This window comes from Mytilus californianus, unplaced genomic scaffold (genome assembly GCF_021869535.1).
Source record: "Mytilus californianus isolate M0D057914Y unplaced genomic scaffold, xbMytCali1.0.p SCAF_5, whole genome shotgun sequence".
Taxonomy (NCBI): domain Eukaryota; kingdom Metazoa; phylum Mollusca; class Bivalvia; order Mytilida; family Mytilidae; genus Mytilus; species Mytilus californianus.
Genome location: NW_026262701.1, coordinates 101,839,553 through 101,855,082, shown reverse-complemented (window position 1 = coordinate 101,855,082; position 15,530 = coordinate 101,839,553). Strand labels below are relative to the sequence as shown.

The 15,530-nt window shown below is 31.9% G+C and overlaps 1 protein-coding gene across 1 annotated transcript in view; it reads right to left on the bottom strand.

Moving 5' to 3' along the window:
* The window catches only part of LOC127702150 (uncharacterized), a 69,644-nt gene that overhangs the window by 7,692 nt on the left and 46,422 nt on the right, over positions 1–15,530 (bottom strand). Inside the window, exons 5-6 of the mRNA XM_052206254.1 lie at positions 8,021–8,167; positions 1,752–1,958 (exon numbers count right to left, since the gene is read on the bottom strand). Coding sequence (XP_052062214.1) covers positions 1,752–1,958; positions 8,021–8,167 — 354 coding nt within the window. The remainder of the gene's footprint in view (positions 1–1,751; positions 1,959–8,020; positions 8,168–15,530) is intronic.

Sequence of the window (15,530 nt, the reverse complement as noted above, 5' to 3'; positions counted from 1 at the left end):
TACCTTGGTTTGGTGTAAGTGTACCAATAGTTAACTTAACCTTGGTTTGGTGTAAGTGTACCAATAGTACCAATAGTTAACCTTACCTTGGTTTGGTATAAGTGTACCAATAATTAACTTAACCTTGGTTTGGTATAGGTGTACCAATAGTTAACCTTACCTTGGTTTGGTGTAAGTGTACCAATAATTAACTTAACCTTGGTTTGGTATAGGTGTACCAATAGTTAACCTTACCTTGGTTTGGTATAAGTGTACCAATAATTAACTTAACCTTGGTTTGGTATAGGTGTACCAATAGTTAACCTTACCTTGGTTTGGTGTAAGTGTACCAATAATTAACTTAACCTTGGTTTGGTATAGGTGTACCAATAGTTAACCTTACCTTGGTTTGGTATAAGTGTACCAATAATTAACTTAACCTTGGTTTGGTATAGGTGAACCAATAGTTAACCTTACCTTGGTTTGGTATAGGTGTACCAATAGTTAAATTTACCTTGGTTTGGTATAGGTGTACGAATGATTAACTTAACCTTGGTTTGTTATAGGTGTACCAATAGTTAACCTTACCTTGGTTTGGAATAGGTGTACCAATAGTTAACCTTACCTTGGTTTGGTATAAGTGTACCAATAATTAACTTAACCTTGGTTTGGTATAGGTGAACCAATAGTTAACCTTACCTTGGTTTGGTATAGGTGTACCAATAGTTAAATTTACCTTGGTTTGGTATAGGTATACGAATGATTAACTTAACCTTGGTTTGTTATAGGTGTACAAATAGTTAACCTTACCTTGGTTTGGTATAGGTGTACCAATAGTTAACCTTACCTTGGTTTGGTATAAGTGTACCAATAATTAACTTAACCTTGGTTTGGTATAGGTGAACCAATAGTTAACCTTACCTTGGTTTGGTATAGGTGTACCAATAGTTAAATTTACCTTGGTTTGGTATAGGTGTACGAATGATTAACTTAACCTTGGTTTGTTATAGGTGTACCAATAGTTAACCTTACCTTGGTTTGGTATAGGTGTACCAATAGTTAACCTTACCTTGGTTTGGTATAAGTGTACCAATAATTAACTTAACCTTGGTTTGGTATAGGTGAACCAATAGTTAACCTTACCTTGGTTTGGTATAGGTGTACCAATAGTTAAATTTACCTTGGTTTGGTATAGGTGTACGAATGATTAACTTAACCTTGGTTTGTTATAGGTGTACAAATAGTTAACCTTACCTTGGTTTGGTATAGGTGTACCAATAGTTAACCTTACCTTGGTTTGGTATAAGTGTACCAATAATTAACTTAACCTTGGTTTGGTATAGGTGAACCAATAGTTAACCTTACCTTGGTTTGGTATAGGTGTACCAATAGTTAAATTTACCTTGGTTTGGTATAGGTGTACGAATGATTAACTTAACCTTGGTTTGTTATAGGTGTACCAATAGTTAACCTTACCTTGGTTTGGTATAGGTGTACCAATAGTTAAATTTACCTTGGTTTGGTATAGGTGTACAAATGATTAACTTAACCTTGGTTTGTTATAGGTGTAACAATAGTTAACCTTACCTTGGTTTGGTATAGGTGTACCAATAGTTAAATTTACCTTGGTTTGGTATAGGTGTACAAATGATTAACTTAACCTTGGTTTGGTATAGGTGTACCAATAGTTAACCTTACCTTGGTTTGGTATAAGTGTACCAATAGTTAAATTTACCTTGGTTTGATAAAGGTGTACCAATCATTAACCTTACCTTGGTTTGGTATAGGTGTACCATTAGCCACAATAGAAGTGGCGGTTGAAGTTGTACCACTTGTTTCCTGGTGTGGTTTACAAAAAGTTCGTCGACAACAACACGCTATTACCACAATAAACACAATAATTACAATTAAACTTCCAACAGTTATTGTCACTGATGCTGTTATCCCAAGGGAGAAAAACTTTTCTAGGAAATGGCTTTCTGGAAAAGAAAGAAAATATCATGATGCTTAAATATTCAATGAAGTGAATTTGACTACAACATCATGACACAAGAATGTTGAATAAGTGTATATCAAGAGTGACTATGGACCAAGAATTTCGCTTGACACAGTTTTATAAAGGCTATTCAGTGATTTGATTCGATGTACCATATTAATGTCTGATTTTGGTCCTTTTTATCCCACTAAGTTATGTGGGTATAACAGTTATGTAAAATTTGTTGCCATAGTGACTTGGCAGCTGTAATCAAGAGGAACATTTCAAAAAGTGAAAAAAATCACTTACAAATTGGTTGAAAAATCTGTGGGTTTTATAAAATAATGACCCTTTGCTCTAAGTTTGATCAAGAGTGTAAAAGCTGAAAATTATTACATTCATGGAAACAAGAAACCGACCCTCACTATTGAACAGTTGTGAAAGAGAAAGTCTAAACTGTTGTAAATATCTGAACCTAAGTCAATCAACTTAATTAACTAAACCAGAGAAAAAACACCATTAACTTTGGAATTACTTAAAGGTCTTCAAGCTGATAAAGTAACAAATTTTTTTTCTGTAATTGCATGACTATTTTTCATTATATCATATGTCTTTATTGATCTGTACTATTCTAGACTCAAAATCAAAGCTGGAGAAATTACTTAATTTATCACAAATCATTTATCTGATGAAAAAATATATCATCAAAAGAGTTTCAGAAAATTCCGAAACATTACCAAACAATCTCTTTTACCAGATTACTGGTAGATAGTTTTTGTTTTTTCATCGATTTCAACATGTCAATTATGGTGAGATAATTAACGACATAAAAGGATAACTAAGTTAATATACAATAGCACGAAAATGTGATTAGAGAATATCTACGAGGATATAATAGACATCTATAATGGCAGGACAAATGATTTTGTAGATGTTAACATTTCAATTGATTCCCTGTACAATTTACGAGGTAAAATCATGTTTCTGTAATAGGTCTGTTTATAACTAGCGAAATGTATGTGATCTGGAAGTAAAAAACAAATTAAAAGTAATCTTATTTCTTTCCTTTTTATCCTGAAATAATAGTAGACAGATAATTCAGTAGAAAAACAAAACAGATAAAAATAGGGACAAGATTTTAATTATGCTGACAAAATGTTTCCAAATTATCTTATGATTGCATAATATATACCAATATGTAAGAAAAAGCAATCATATACTTTATATACTCATGATAAATAGCACATTGACTGTTTCTAAGGTATAAATGTTAATTTAAAGCTTAAGGTGTGTAGTTTATCAAGATTTAGATGGGTATCATAAACTTGAAATAACTTCTACAGTCATAAAAGAAATACCACTATGTACCCAATTATTGACTTTTGCTCTTTTATTCTTCTGTATTAAGCTTCCATTGCTTGAATATGGCACACTTTTTTTAAAGAGAGCTAGCTATTTTCAGTTAAAAGGACCAACCCCCAACAATTTTTTTTCCAAATATCTACAAATTCTCAGGTCAAGAATAAGAATACAAACCTTCAAATGAGTATGCACTGTTTTACCTGTCACAGAAGCTCAATAAATGGATGTTTTTTTCCAATTTGAAGGTCAACAAATTTGTCAATAAAGCATGGAATTTTGTCAATAGTAAGATCACAATACTACACCAATAATATCATAATTACACACAATGTTGAAAAGACCCTACTATTGTTTCCTTTATTTTAATTTTTTCAGAAGTTTTCTGTATTAGCAGTAGCTTTAACCTTACTTCCTCAGATCGTGTACATAGTAAAAAACACACAATGAACGTCTAGATTTGAGAAAGAACATCCCTAAACAATGCTGTCAAAGAAATCTATTTTAAATGCACAAAATTGCATTTTTATGTCTAACAAAAACAACAAAAGAACTAGGAAGACTGACAATAAACAGTTCTTTTATTGATGCTAAATTTAATCTTTATAAAGAGCAATGTTGTGAGTTAAGATAAATATTTACCCAATATTTCACAATAAACAGATAAAAACATTGATTTTATAAACATATGTTTTAAACTGAAGCTGGGTAAATGACATATTTTTATCTTTTTAAAAATATTAGTGAAAGATCATTTTCAGATAGGATTTATTAATACTGTTTTCTCTGCTTGAAAGTCTTCATAAAAACCATAACTTTTGATAACTTTTCAAGATTCTAAGACCTGGGTTTAATATTGATAAAAGATTACGTCAATTCCATCAGATATTAAGACTAGTTGCGCTCCTGGAAGTTTGTGTTTTATTCCTTTGTCCTCAATAAAAGTTCAATTAATGCTGAGCACGAGTAATAAAGAGGACGCGCTCTAAAGATTGTTGGGATAAGACATGGTTACAGTGTCCCCCATGGTTACAGGTCTTTGTCCTCAAGCAGATGTCAATTTATGAGAATTTAGAGAGAAAAAAAAAGAATGCAAACCCTACAAGTTGATGTAAAAGGTATGGTTACAGTATTCTTAATTGTTACCCGTCTGTGTCCTTAATCAAAGTTCAATGAACGAGAAAACTGATTTGTCAGAAAGGGCCTGGCTTGCACATTTTTGTTTGAGGCACACACCCTTATAATTAATACTGATGCAAACAAAGCAGTAAATCTTCACAGGGTATCATTTTTCTAAAATTTTGACACCAGGAAATAAATCAGGATATGTTCTACATAAAAAATAAAAGTTTTTTTTTTTGTCACTAGGAATCATATTGAAATATGTATTATACCTATATTTTAAATTTAGTTTAAATCCATTTTTAAGAAAAGGTGTTTCTCAAATTTTGATATTTAAAAAAATAAAGTAAGTTTTTTCCTAAATTATTTGCCAATTTCACAAAAAAATCACATAAGTACATCTACATATTATGCACAAAAATTGTAAAAAAGTTCATCAGCATCCTATCTAAGACTATTATGTAAAATATTGTTTAAATTTCATATTTTTTTTTAATGTTTTACAGTTATCTCGCTTAAAATACAATGAAGCCCCTCATTAGCTAGTGCACTTACTGGTACAACTATCTATCATCTTTTTTTCAAAGTTGGTATGCTGTTTAAGAGTGTGAGGTCAATAGCAGAATTCTTTTTATCTTTTTTTTTCAATTTCTTATTTAGGTTTTGAAGTATAATATATCAATAATATCAAAGGGTTAAGTTCAGATTTTTTACATACAGTTTCTTTAATGAGTTCTACTCTGTAGTTCCCAATTTATCAAGATTACAATTTTATTGATGTGTTTATACACTTTTAATGTTTTAAAACTGTAATAATTTTAGGGAAAATGTAAATTATTCTAAAATCTAAAGATAAACAGTACATGATTCAGGAAGCATTTGGTGAAATTGTGTAATATGATTACTGGTAATTGTTTTCAAGTCCAAACTTTTGATTTTTATTTGAATTAAAATGCCATAACTTGAAAAACTTTGACATTATTTTTTTAAATTTATTTCCTACTTGAAAAGAAATTACATAATATCAGCCTTATTAAGGGTGTAGATTTCAGAGGTAGAGAAATAAAATCAACAAAGATTAGTGCTATTTTTGACAAATCTGAAATCTGTACCTAGAAACCTTGTACAACTTCAAAGTCATCTAAATGTTTTAGTGAGTACTAATCAAAGCTTACATGCAAGATTTCATTCTAATGAAACGGAATTACAACATATTACAATTTATCTGTAAAATCTGAATCTAATGTTGGCAATGAAATCCCTAGACTACTTGTAATCTCATTATCTCAACATAATCAAAATGCATATAAAACTATAACTATATCAATGTACAAACAATATCATATCAAAATATAGCTATATAACAAGTTTTACAGAACAATAAAAGACTTCCAAGGGAAATTAAGATTGACTGGTCCAAGGTCTATTTATATTTATCCAGTGTGGTTTTCATACTGAAAAAGCTTGTTCAAAATTGCTGACTCGACATGAAATTAGTTTTAATTTTGAAATTTCAAACAACCTTTATTGATTTAAACTATCCTGGGCCTCACTCTCCGATGTGCTTATAAAGAGAGAAAATAATATGTCTATATGATATTATATGATGTGTATTTATAAATCCCTTGTCCATTCTAACATTCTAACAAAACAAATTGTATGATTTCTCTAGAGTGGATTGCAGAATTGATGTAGCCTATATAGTTCCTAACATTGTATGATAGAAGGATGATAGCGCTGATATCCGCTGTCAGGAGCCAAGCATCAAAGATGAAGTTTTCATGTGAACAGCAAATATAATGATCTGCATGCTATATAAATCTGATCTTAGATTCACAATATTCTCATAAGATTTCTTATCTGATTGGAATTTTTATCATACATTTTATAGTTATCTTTTTAACAACTTTATTATAAGTAGAGCCTTCAGTGAAATCATTGTACATTGTACACAAGTCTTATTTTTATAAAAACAGACATGAATAAGCTTCAAAAAAGACCATCAAAGATCTAAAAATAAACCCTAAGTAGTAAATTGATACATGTACATGGAAAAGACATGATAATTTGTCTGGATAAATTAATCAAAAACTACCAAGGACCAGTTACCATCACTAAATTCTGAAAAAGGATATTCATGCCAAACAAAAACATAAACCTAATTACAAGATTTTTTACTAGGGACAAGCACATTGACACATTAATTAACTAGTTTAGGGATTTTTTAGTTCTCAACCCTCCCTCTTTTTCCTTCTTGTCAGAAAGATAACAAATGTTACATATTGGTAGAAAAGCATAAGAGTAAAATATAGACTGAGTTGTTACAGTTACATCTATATAGATGTTTCCTGGCTATATCTAGCTTGCCATATGTGGTGCCAGCTCTTGCAGACTGTTAAAAACATTCTGTGTGTTCTGAGGTGACTTATTTTATTTATATTAACTCACAAACCCTATTCTGTATTAACTATTTTGATTAAATATTTTTAAGGAATAAAAAAGTTTGTCTATAAATCAGCACAATTAAAATTCCTAACAGAATTTCTGATATGCAACATTTAGATATAAGAAGATGTGGTATGAGTGCCAATGAGACAACTCTCCATCCAAGTCAAAATTTATAAAAGTAAACCATTATAGGTCACAGTACGGTCTTCAACACGGAGCCTTGGCTCACACCGAACGGTAAGCTATAAAGGGCCCCAAAAATTACTAGTGTAAAACCATTCAAACGGGAAAACCAACGGTCTAATCTATATAAAAACGAGAAACGAGAAACACTTATGAACCACATCAACAAACGACAACTATTGATTTGACTGTTTTGATATTGTAGATATAGAATTTAATGTGTGCCTTTATTATTGCTGATCTTATCGACAGACATAGTTAACGCACCATAATAGTCGATACCATACCTACATACTTATAATTTCTACTATTTTATAAAAGACATAAAATTAGAATTCAGTACTTGTAATATAGGTATTAGAGTAGTACTGTGGATTCATTATTTTTTGTTGAATATCAATTTTCGTGGAATTTATGGGTACAGGTAAGCCACAAATTTAAATGTTCAACGAATTACAAATTTTCTATACTCTCTCAGACTTTGGCAAAGCATGATATCTAACATCCACAAAAATACAACTTTTCCTCAATCCACGAAAATTGATACCCACGATACTAAATGAATTTACAGTGTTTTGTTTCTTTAGATGTTAAGTATTGTAGTAATACTGTAAATTCAGAAATAATTACGAGGTTTTAATTTATGCGAAAAATGCGACTGGGTGAAAATCGCACTAATAAGAACTCGCATTCTGATATCTGATTCATATACCTGTATGCAGATTTTCCTGAAAACGCAATAATTAATCTCGCATTTTTCTACATTCTTAAAAAAATCGCAATAATAAATGCACACAATAATTTCTGAATTTACAGTACATTATTTGATTCCTATAATGCCTACAATATATATTTTTTGTTCAAAATTCATTAAAAAACAATTGTAATAATTGATTGTCCCTATCCTTTATTGAAGGGTTCTTAAACAAAACAAAAAAGCCAATTAACTCGTACCATCTTCTCCACAGTTAGAAGGCCCAGTATCTAATTCATCACTGGAATCTGTGCAGTGATCGATATCATCACACACTAAATCTTCATCAATGCACCATTTGTTGTTACATGTGAATCGACTCGCACATGAGTTAAATTTTTGATAATCTGAAATAGAAAATTTGAAAAAGTTACCATAATATACATGTTTATCATATTTCATTACAGGATCTTCATATTTTCATTATCATCAAGTCTTGCCGACTAGTTCCTTTATTCATATGATGCTGACTTCATACAGGAGCTTCTTAGGAAGAAAGAAAAGAAGTTAGCATTATCATTTAACTTCTTTTTTCGCTATATAGATGATGCTCTCTCACTAAATAATTCAGTTTGGTGACTATGTCGATCGCATCTATCCCATTCAACTTAAGATAAAGGATACAATATATACAGTTAAGTCTGCTTCATATCTTGACTTAAATCTAGAAATTGACAATGATTGGACAAAAGAGATGATTCCACTTCTATGTAGCAACATTCCAGCAGCGCCTGCAAACGAAGTATATATCTCCCAATTGATACAATATTCCAGGGACTTGTATTTCCTATCATGATTTCCTTGATAGAGGGTTGCTGCTCAAAAGGAAGTTATTAAACCAAGAGTTTCAAGTGGTAAAGTTGAAATCATCCCTTCCTTAATTTTATGGATGCCATCATGAGTGGATTCACCATTATGGAATATCTGTTTCACAGATGACAACTGATATGTTCTAATTGTCTTAAACACAATCCTGTCCTCTTTTCCCTGAATGCGACCTACCCAATTAGACTTATCACTTAGGGTTTGTACTTCCATGAGAAACACAACAGGTGCCACATGTGGAGCAGGATCTGCTTACCCTTCCAGAGTACCTGAGATCACCCCGGTATTTGGTGGGGTTCGTGTTGCTCAGTCTTTAGTTTTATATGTTGTCTTATGTGTACTGTTGTTTGTCTTTTGGTCCTTTTCTTTTTTTGTCATGGCATTGTCAGTTTATTTTTGAATTATGAGTTTGAATGTCCCTTTGGTATCTTACACCTCTCCTCTAACTTTCTTCATTAAAAATAATCATACTTGAGATACGAGTAATAATTTGCCACTGAACATTCTGACTCAAACATTTTTTTTTTCCACTGTGGTTTCATTACTTTTCGTGGGATACCAATTTTTGTGGATTTCAGGAGTACGGATGAACCACAAATTTAAATGTTCAACGAAGTTCAAATTGTTTATAGGTTTGTATGTAGACTTTTATAAAACCAAAAAATAAAATATCCACGAAACTACAATTTTTCCTCAATCCATGAAAATTGGAACCCACAAAAATAAATGAATACACAGTTTTTGTATTTTTATATTTATACAAACAGAGAGCAAAAAATATACTGTATTATGTCATCAATTTTTGCAATGGTGCAGAAATTACAACAGGATTGGTATCATCAAAAATAAAAATTCCCATCTTAAATTGATAGCATTATATGTATGCAGTATTTCCTGGAATTGCAATAATTAATGTCACATTTTTGTCAACTGTTTATCAATTACAATAAAATGCTCCGCTGGGGCGCAGCTTGATACGACCGCAGAGGTCGAACCCTGAACAGTTGGGGCAAGTATGGACACAACATTCAAGCTTGATACAGCACTGAATTTGGATTGTAATTAAATATTTGACACAGCATAGGTTTCTGACACAGAATGAATGTGGTCTAAAAACTTAAAAAAATTTAATTTACCTATTCAAACCATATAATTATGATTTGCTTTTATATATAAATCAGATATAACCAATTTTAAATGGAAAATTTTAAAGAAAAAAAAGGGAAAAAAAATCCCCCCAAAATTTTTTGAACCCCCTTATGATTCATCAACCCCAAACTCAATCCCAGCCTTCCCTTTGTGGTATGGTACCTTGCAGTACAATTTCAGAGAGATCTGTACACTTGAACAAAAGTTATTGTTTGGAAACTAGAAAAATGCTTGTTTTTTTGCCCCTTTTTGGCCCCAAATTCCTAAACGTTTAGGGCAATTACCCCCAAACTCAAACCCAGTTTTCCCTTTGTGATATGGAACCTTGCAGTACAATTTCATAAAGATCCATACACTTACACACAAGTTATTGTCCTGAAACTAGAAAAATACTTGTTTTTTTTGCCCCTTTATGGCCCCTAATTCCTGAAATTTTGAGGGTATTACCCTCAAAATCAATCCCAGCCTTCCCTTTGTGGTATGGTACCTTGCAGTACAATTTCAGAGAGATCCATACGCTTGAACACAAGTTATTGTCTGGATTCTAGAAAAATGCTTGTTTTTTGCCCCTTTTTTGGTCCCTAATTCCTAAAATTTGGAGGCAATTACAAATGTACTCCCAAAATCAATCCCAGCATTCCCTTTGTGATATGGAACCTTGTGGTACAATGTCAGAGAGATCCATACACTAACACACGAGTTATGTCTGGAAGTTACAAAAATGCTTATTTTTGGCCCTTTTTTGGCCCCTAATTCCTTAACTGTTGGTACCATAACCCCCAAAATCAATCCCCACCTTCCTTTTTGTGGTATTGAACCTTATGGTAAAATTTAACGTCATACCAATATACGACCACAAAAATTTGTTTGCGGTCGTATAAAGATAAATGCATGCAAAATTACTGAATTTACAATTCATCATTTTAATCCATATTCTAAAGTATTATAAATTCATGTGCAATACCCAAAGGAATCGAGACAACAATGGTGAAACCGCTCTGGGTACATCAGTGTATAAAAACAATCCAAACTGGACATTTAACATCAACAAAGATATCTAAGGTTTACAAGGAAGATATGGCGATAAATGTGAATTTTCTGAATGGATCTTCTGGGACCTATCATTATAAAATGCAATATTCAATCTGTTTAATCTATTTCACAGAAGATTGCTGCAATACTGGTACACTTCCAACCTGAACAACTAGCAAACAAATCCAGTTTAATACAAATTTGCACCTTTATAATTCTGCAACTGTGAATACAACTCCCTAAGGAAAGAGTATTACCACTTCTTTGGGACCAATACTTTACTAATATTACAGGAATAGTGACTCATATCTGATAATAACTAATTCTGTCTCTATAAAGATGTAAAAACCTGCTCAGTTCATTTCCACATGACTTCTGGTGCAAAGAATATAATTACCATTAACCATTACAAGACAAATATTGATCTGTCAATATCGAAATGCAAATAAAACAGATTGTTTCAATATTATATGCCATATTATTACCCATAAATTTGGTCTAGTTTTCACTAAACAATTAGGGACTATGAAATATGCATGACATAGTGGTCATATATTGTTTACAATGCCATCCATTCACCAACTGCTAAAACAATTGTTTATCCTTTACAAATATGAAATGACAACTTCTAAATCACAATTAGATGACTTATTCCAACAAAACACTTTTACAAATTGATAAAATACTTGGCTATCCTTTCTCTTTATTTACTTGTTGCAAATTTAATGCAATGTTATGAAATTGGATTTGAAAATAAATTGGCAATATTTACAATTGATTATAAAACAGTCTAGATATTGGTAATTGTACAGTGCAACCTTGTGTAAATATTTTCTATTCATCCAAACACAGATTTTATCTTGAAGTTTATCTGCTATGACACCTAAAAAAGTTATGAATTACCATCCTTACATTTAAGTATTAATGATCTCTTAGTCATTGAGTGGTTAGATTATCCAAACTTTTTTTCTAAGAATATATTGCTCCTTTAAAGTAGCGCCATTATGCAAAAATTAATAAAATATTTGTCTAATTGCTGTCTGCTGGTGTTTTACTTGTAAGAGAGTAAGACATTATAAATGGAGTGTCCAAAGTGCTTTTCTGGATTTATAGGTCCACTATACCCATAAGGTCATATGACAGTTATTAGTTCTGGACTGAAATGTATTGTACAATTTGATGTTGATTGCAGATCTTTGGTATTCTTATCAAACTGTATTCACAACTTGAGTCGACTTGACCTGGACAACAAAGAGCTAGAACAATGGTATCTGGACAACAAAGAGCTAGAACACTGGTATCTGGACAACAAAGAGCTAGAACAACAAAGAGCTAGAACACTGGTATCTGGACTCTGAGAACAATGGTATCTGGACAACAAAGAGCTAGAACACTGGTATCTGGACAACAAACAGCTAGAGCACTGGTATCTGGACAACAAATGGATAGAACAATGGTATCTGGACAGCAAAGAGCTAGAACAATTGTATCTGGACAAAAAAGAGCTAGAACAATGGTATCTGGACAGCAAAGAGCTAGAACAATGGTATCTGGACAACAAAGAGCTAGAACAATGGTAAAATCATTTATCTATGTGTTTTGAATGCTGTCCTGTTGACATATAAACCCAGGTCTACCTTTGATATACCATGCATTTAAACAGTCTATCTATTAGTAGAATAGGAACCATCCCCCATTCACACTATCACATATCCATGTGCAGTGAACCCTAAAATCTGGGTCAAAACCCTAATTTGGCATATATATTAAACTGTTCACATCATAACTAACATTTGTATTAAATTTCATGTTGATGTGATTACGAACTACCTTACACCAAAACTTTAACATTCTGTAAACCAAAACTTCAACCTGATACAGGACCAGAAAATATGATGCCACACTACTTCAATAGGCAGTACAATAACACTTGTAAAAGTAAATGCAATATCAAGGTGTTTCCTGTAATTGTAGTCTAAATGACATTTTTACACAATTTTCTAATTTGTCAACTGATGGGGTTCCATTGATTGAGAGAACAATTTAATTGTTGATCTATTTAATTGATTTTCATGTAGTTGATCTTGCAGAACTAGACTTTAAAAAAAACGGCTATATCTGCCAATTCAATTAGTAAGTCAATATATGCTCAAAGAACCTAGTTTTATCCTACATCTCTATAACTTTTGATGCTCTGATGGCTTTAGATACAATTCATTCAAATGATTTTCCCTGTAAACTTCATGTTTTTGCATCTCTCAGATACTTTTAAAGAGCCCTGAGGTACTATTATTCAATAGTGTGCAATAAAAGACTGGAACATTGATATGTCTATAGATATCAACCCAAAACATGTCTGGAAACTTTCCATCCAGCCAATTTATTGATAACACAAATAACAGGATTAGTTCCTTAACAAGAAACCACACAAACAGTGAAATAAAAATTTCTTCAAACTTTCATAGATTTGCATTGAAAATCTTACATGACTCAAACCAGACCAATAAGAATATACAAATTAACAAATTGATATTAAGAATGAAAAAAGGTAATATTCTAATGTTAGATTTCAATTGCATATTTAGGATTTTCTCACCATATACCTAGATACAGAAAATTCTTAAATATGGTTTTTAGCAGAATTAGGTCAATTTCAAGTAAAAGTGCCAATCTTATCAAATAACCAAAAGTTCTGTTTCTTCAAGTTTGCAACCTTCTTCAATCATTATAAAGAAGAAGAGTACAGGTGACCTATCTTTCTATAGAAAACAAGAGAAAAAACAGCAACTGTATAAACTCATTAGCTCACATTGTTGCAAATTACTCCTGTCAAACAATTTTGACCGATTCATCAACAAAATTTTCTGAATCTCCTATTTCTTATAACTTCATTACTGTTTTGTCTAACTTTCTACATAAAAATAAGCTACATCTGTTTCAACAACCTGGAAAATAATTTGTATATACATGTTGTTTTCTCAGCTGAGAGATCACTGTAAATTATTCTACAAATGTATTGTACTCAAGACCTCTAAGTAGCAAATAAACCCAAACCTATTGGAGTGTTCAAATGGGGTACTGAAATGGGGGAATCTTTAATCTATCATCCTAAACAAATTATAGGAATCATGTATCATGCTTACGTCTATTAAATGATATTTTAGGAATTGTACCTTATTTCTTTCTTTTATGTTATATGCTTTTAAAAAAATTAGCAAATCAAGCATCTCAGTACGATCCCTACATGATCCGGAATAAATATGTGACTGATTTAATCTAATTAGTAACAGTAATTATTCTGTTAAGAACTTTAATTACAACAGAAATACACTGGCGTCAGAAGTCATAGAGATTTTAAAAACATCTCTCATTGTTTTTCCCACAAATCTATCAGTGGAATCTTAATGCAAATAAATATCAAAGATTCAACCCCATGTTTCAAATTTACTGCAACGTTGATATTTTCCTATTATTATGTATTTATTAATAATATTGCTTGAAATCCTAAACGAGAGGCAAAGATACCAAATTGACATTCAAACTCATAAGTCGAAAAATAAACTGACAACGCCATGGCTAAAAAAAGAAAAAGACAAACAGACAAACAACAGTACACAAAACACAACATAGAAAACTAAAGACTGAGCAACACGAACCCAACTAAAAACTGGGGGAGATCTCAGGTGCTCCAGAAGGATAAGCAGATCCTGCTCCACATGTGGCACCCGTCATGTTGTTCATGTAAGTACAAATCCGGTGATCAAGTCTCATTGGGTAGGTCACATTCTGGGAAAAGGGGTTCAGGCCAAAAAATATATATGTCTGTTTAAGGTTACATACTTTCAAAAAATAGGGTAGGTAGGTCGGTATTTCCATTTTATTTTATTTTTTCATTTTATTTTTTGTGACATGATTTTGATTCATGCGGTTTCGTCTTGTCGTGGTCCGAGTTGATCATGGGCCGATTTTACTCGTTATTTTAATGATTGGATTATTTCCCTTGGTTATTGGTTGGAAAAAAATGGCGGCAAAGTGTTTATTCCATCACACGAGTCACGAATTTCCTTAAAACAGCTGTCATATTCACGATTGAGAACATTGGGATGTATCAGGCAATTGATTTATATTATTGGCAACACTAACTTCGCTTTTGACACGAGTTCAGTTTATTTTTCACTTTACAACGGAAATAAAATGCTTTAGGGTCGGCGCTCAAAAGTAGGGTCTTTCAGGAGTGACACTACAATGAGTCAGTAATATTTGATAAAATAAGAGGCAAAAGATACCAAAGGGACAATCAACTTGCAAAATGAAACCTTATGAAGTGGTATCAGCTTTTTGTATTGTTGAGTTGCTGTCTCAGGCATCAATACAACAGTTCAATATAAAAATAAGAAGATGTGGTATGATTGCCAATGAGACAACTCTCCACAAGAGACTAAATGACACAGAAATTAACAACTATAGCACACTGTACGGCCTTCAACAATGAGCAAAGCCCATACCGCAAGCCCAAGCCCACAAAGCTGTGAACAAACCCAACAGAAACAAGCAAAGATCTGCAACCAACACTCAACTCTCAAAATGTAAATACCCAATAGTAATAACTTTTGGTAGCCTTAATGGTAAGGCACTACTTTTGTTCTTAGAGGTACTCAATCACCCTTACTTTTCTGTTGTTATAAAAAACTCTGTACTAACAAT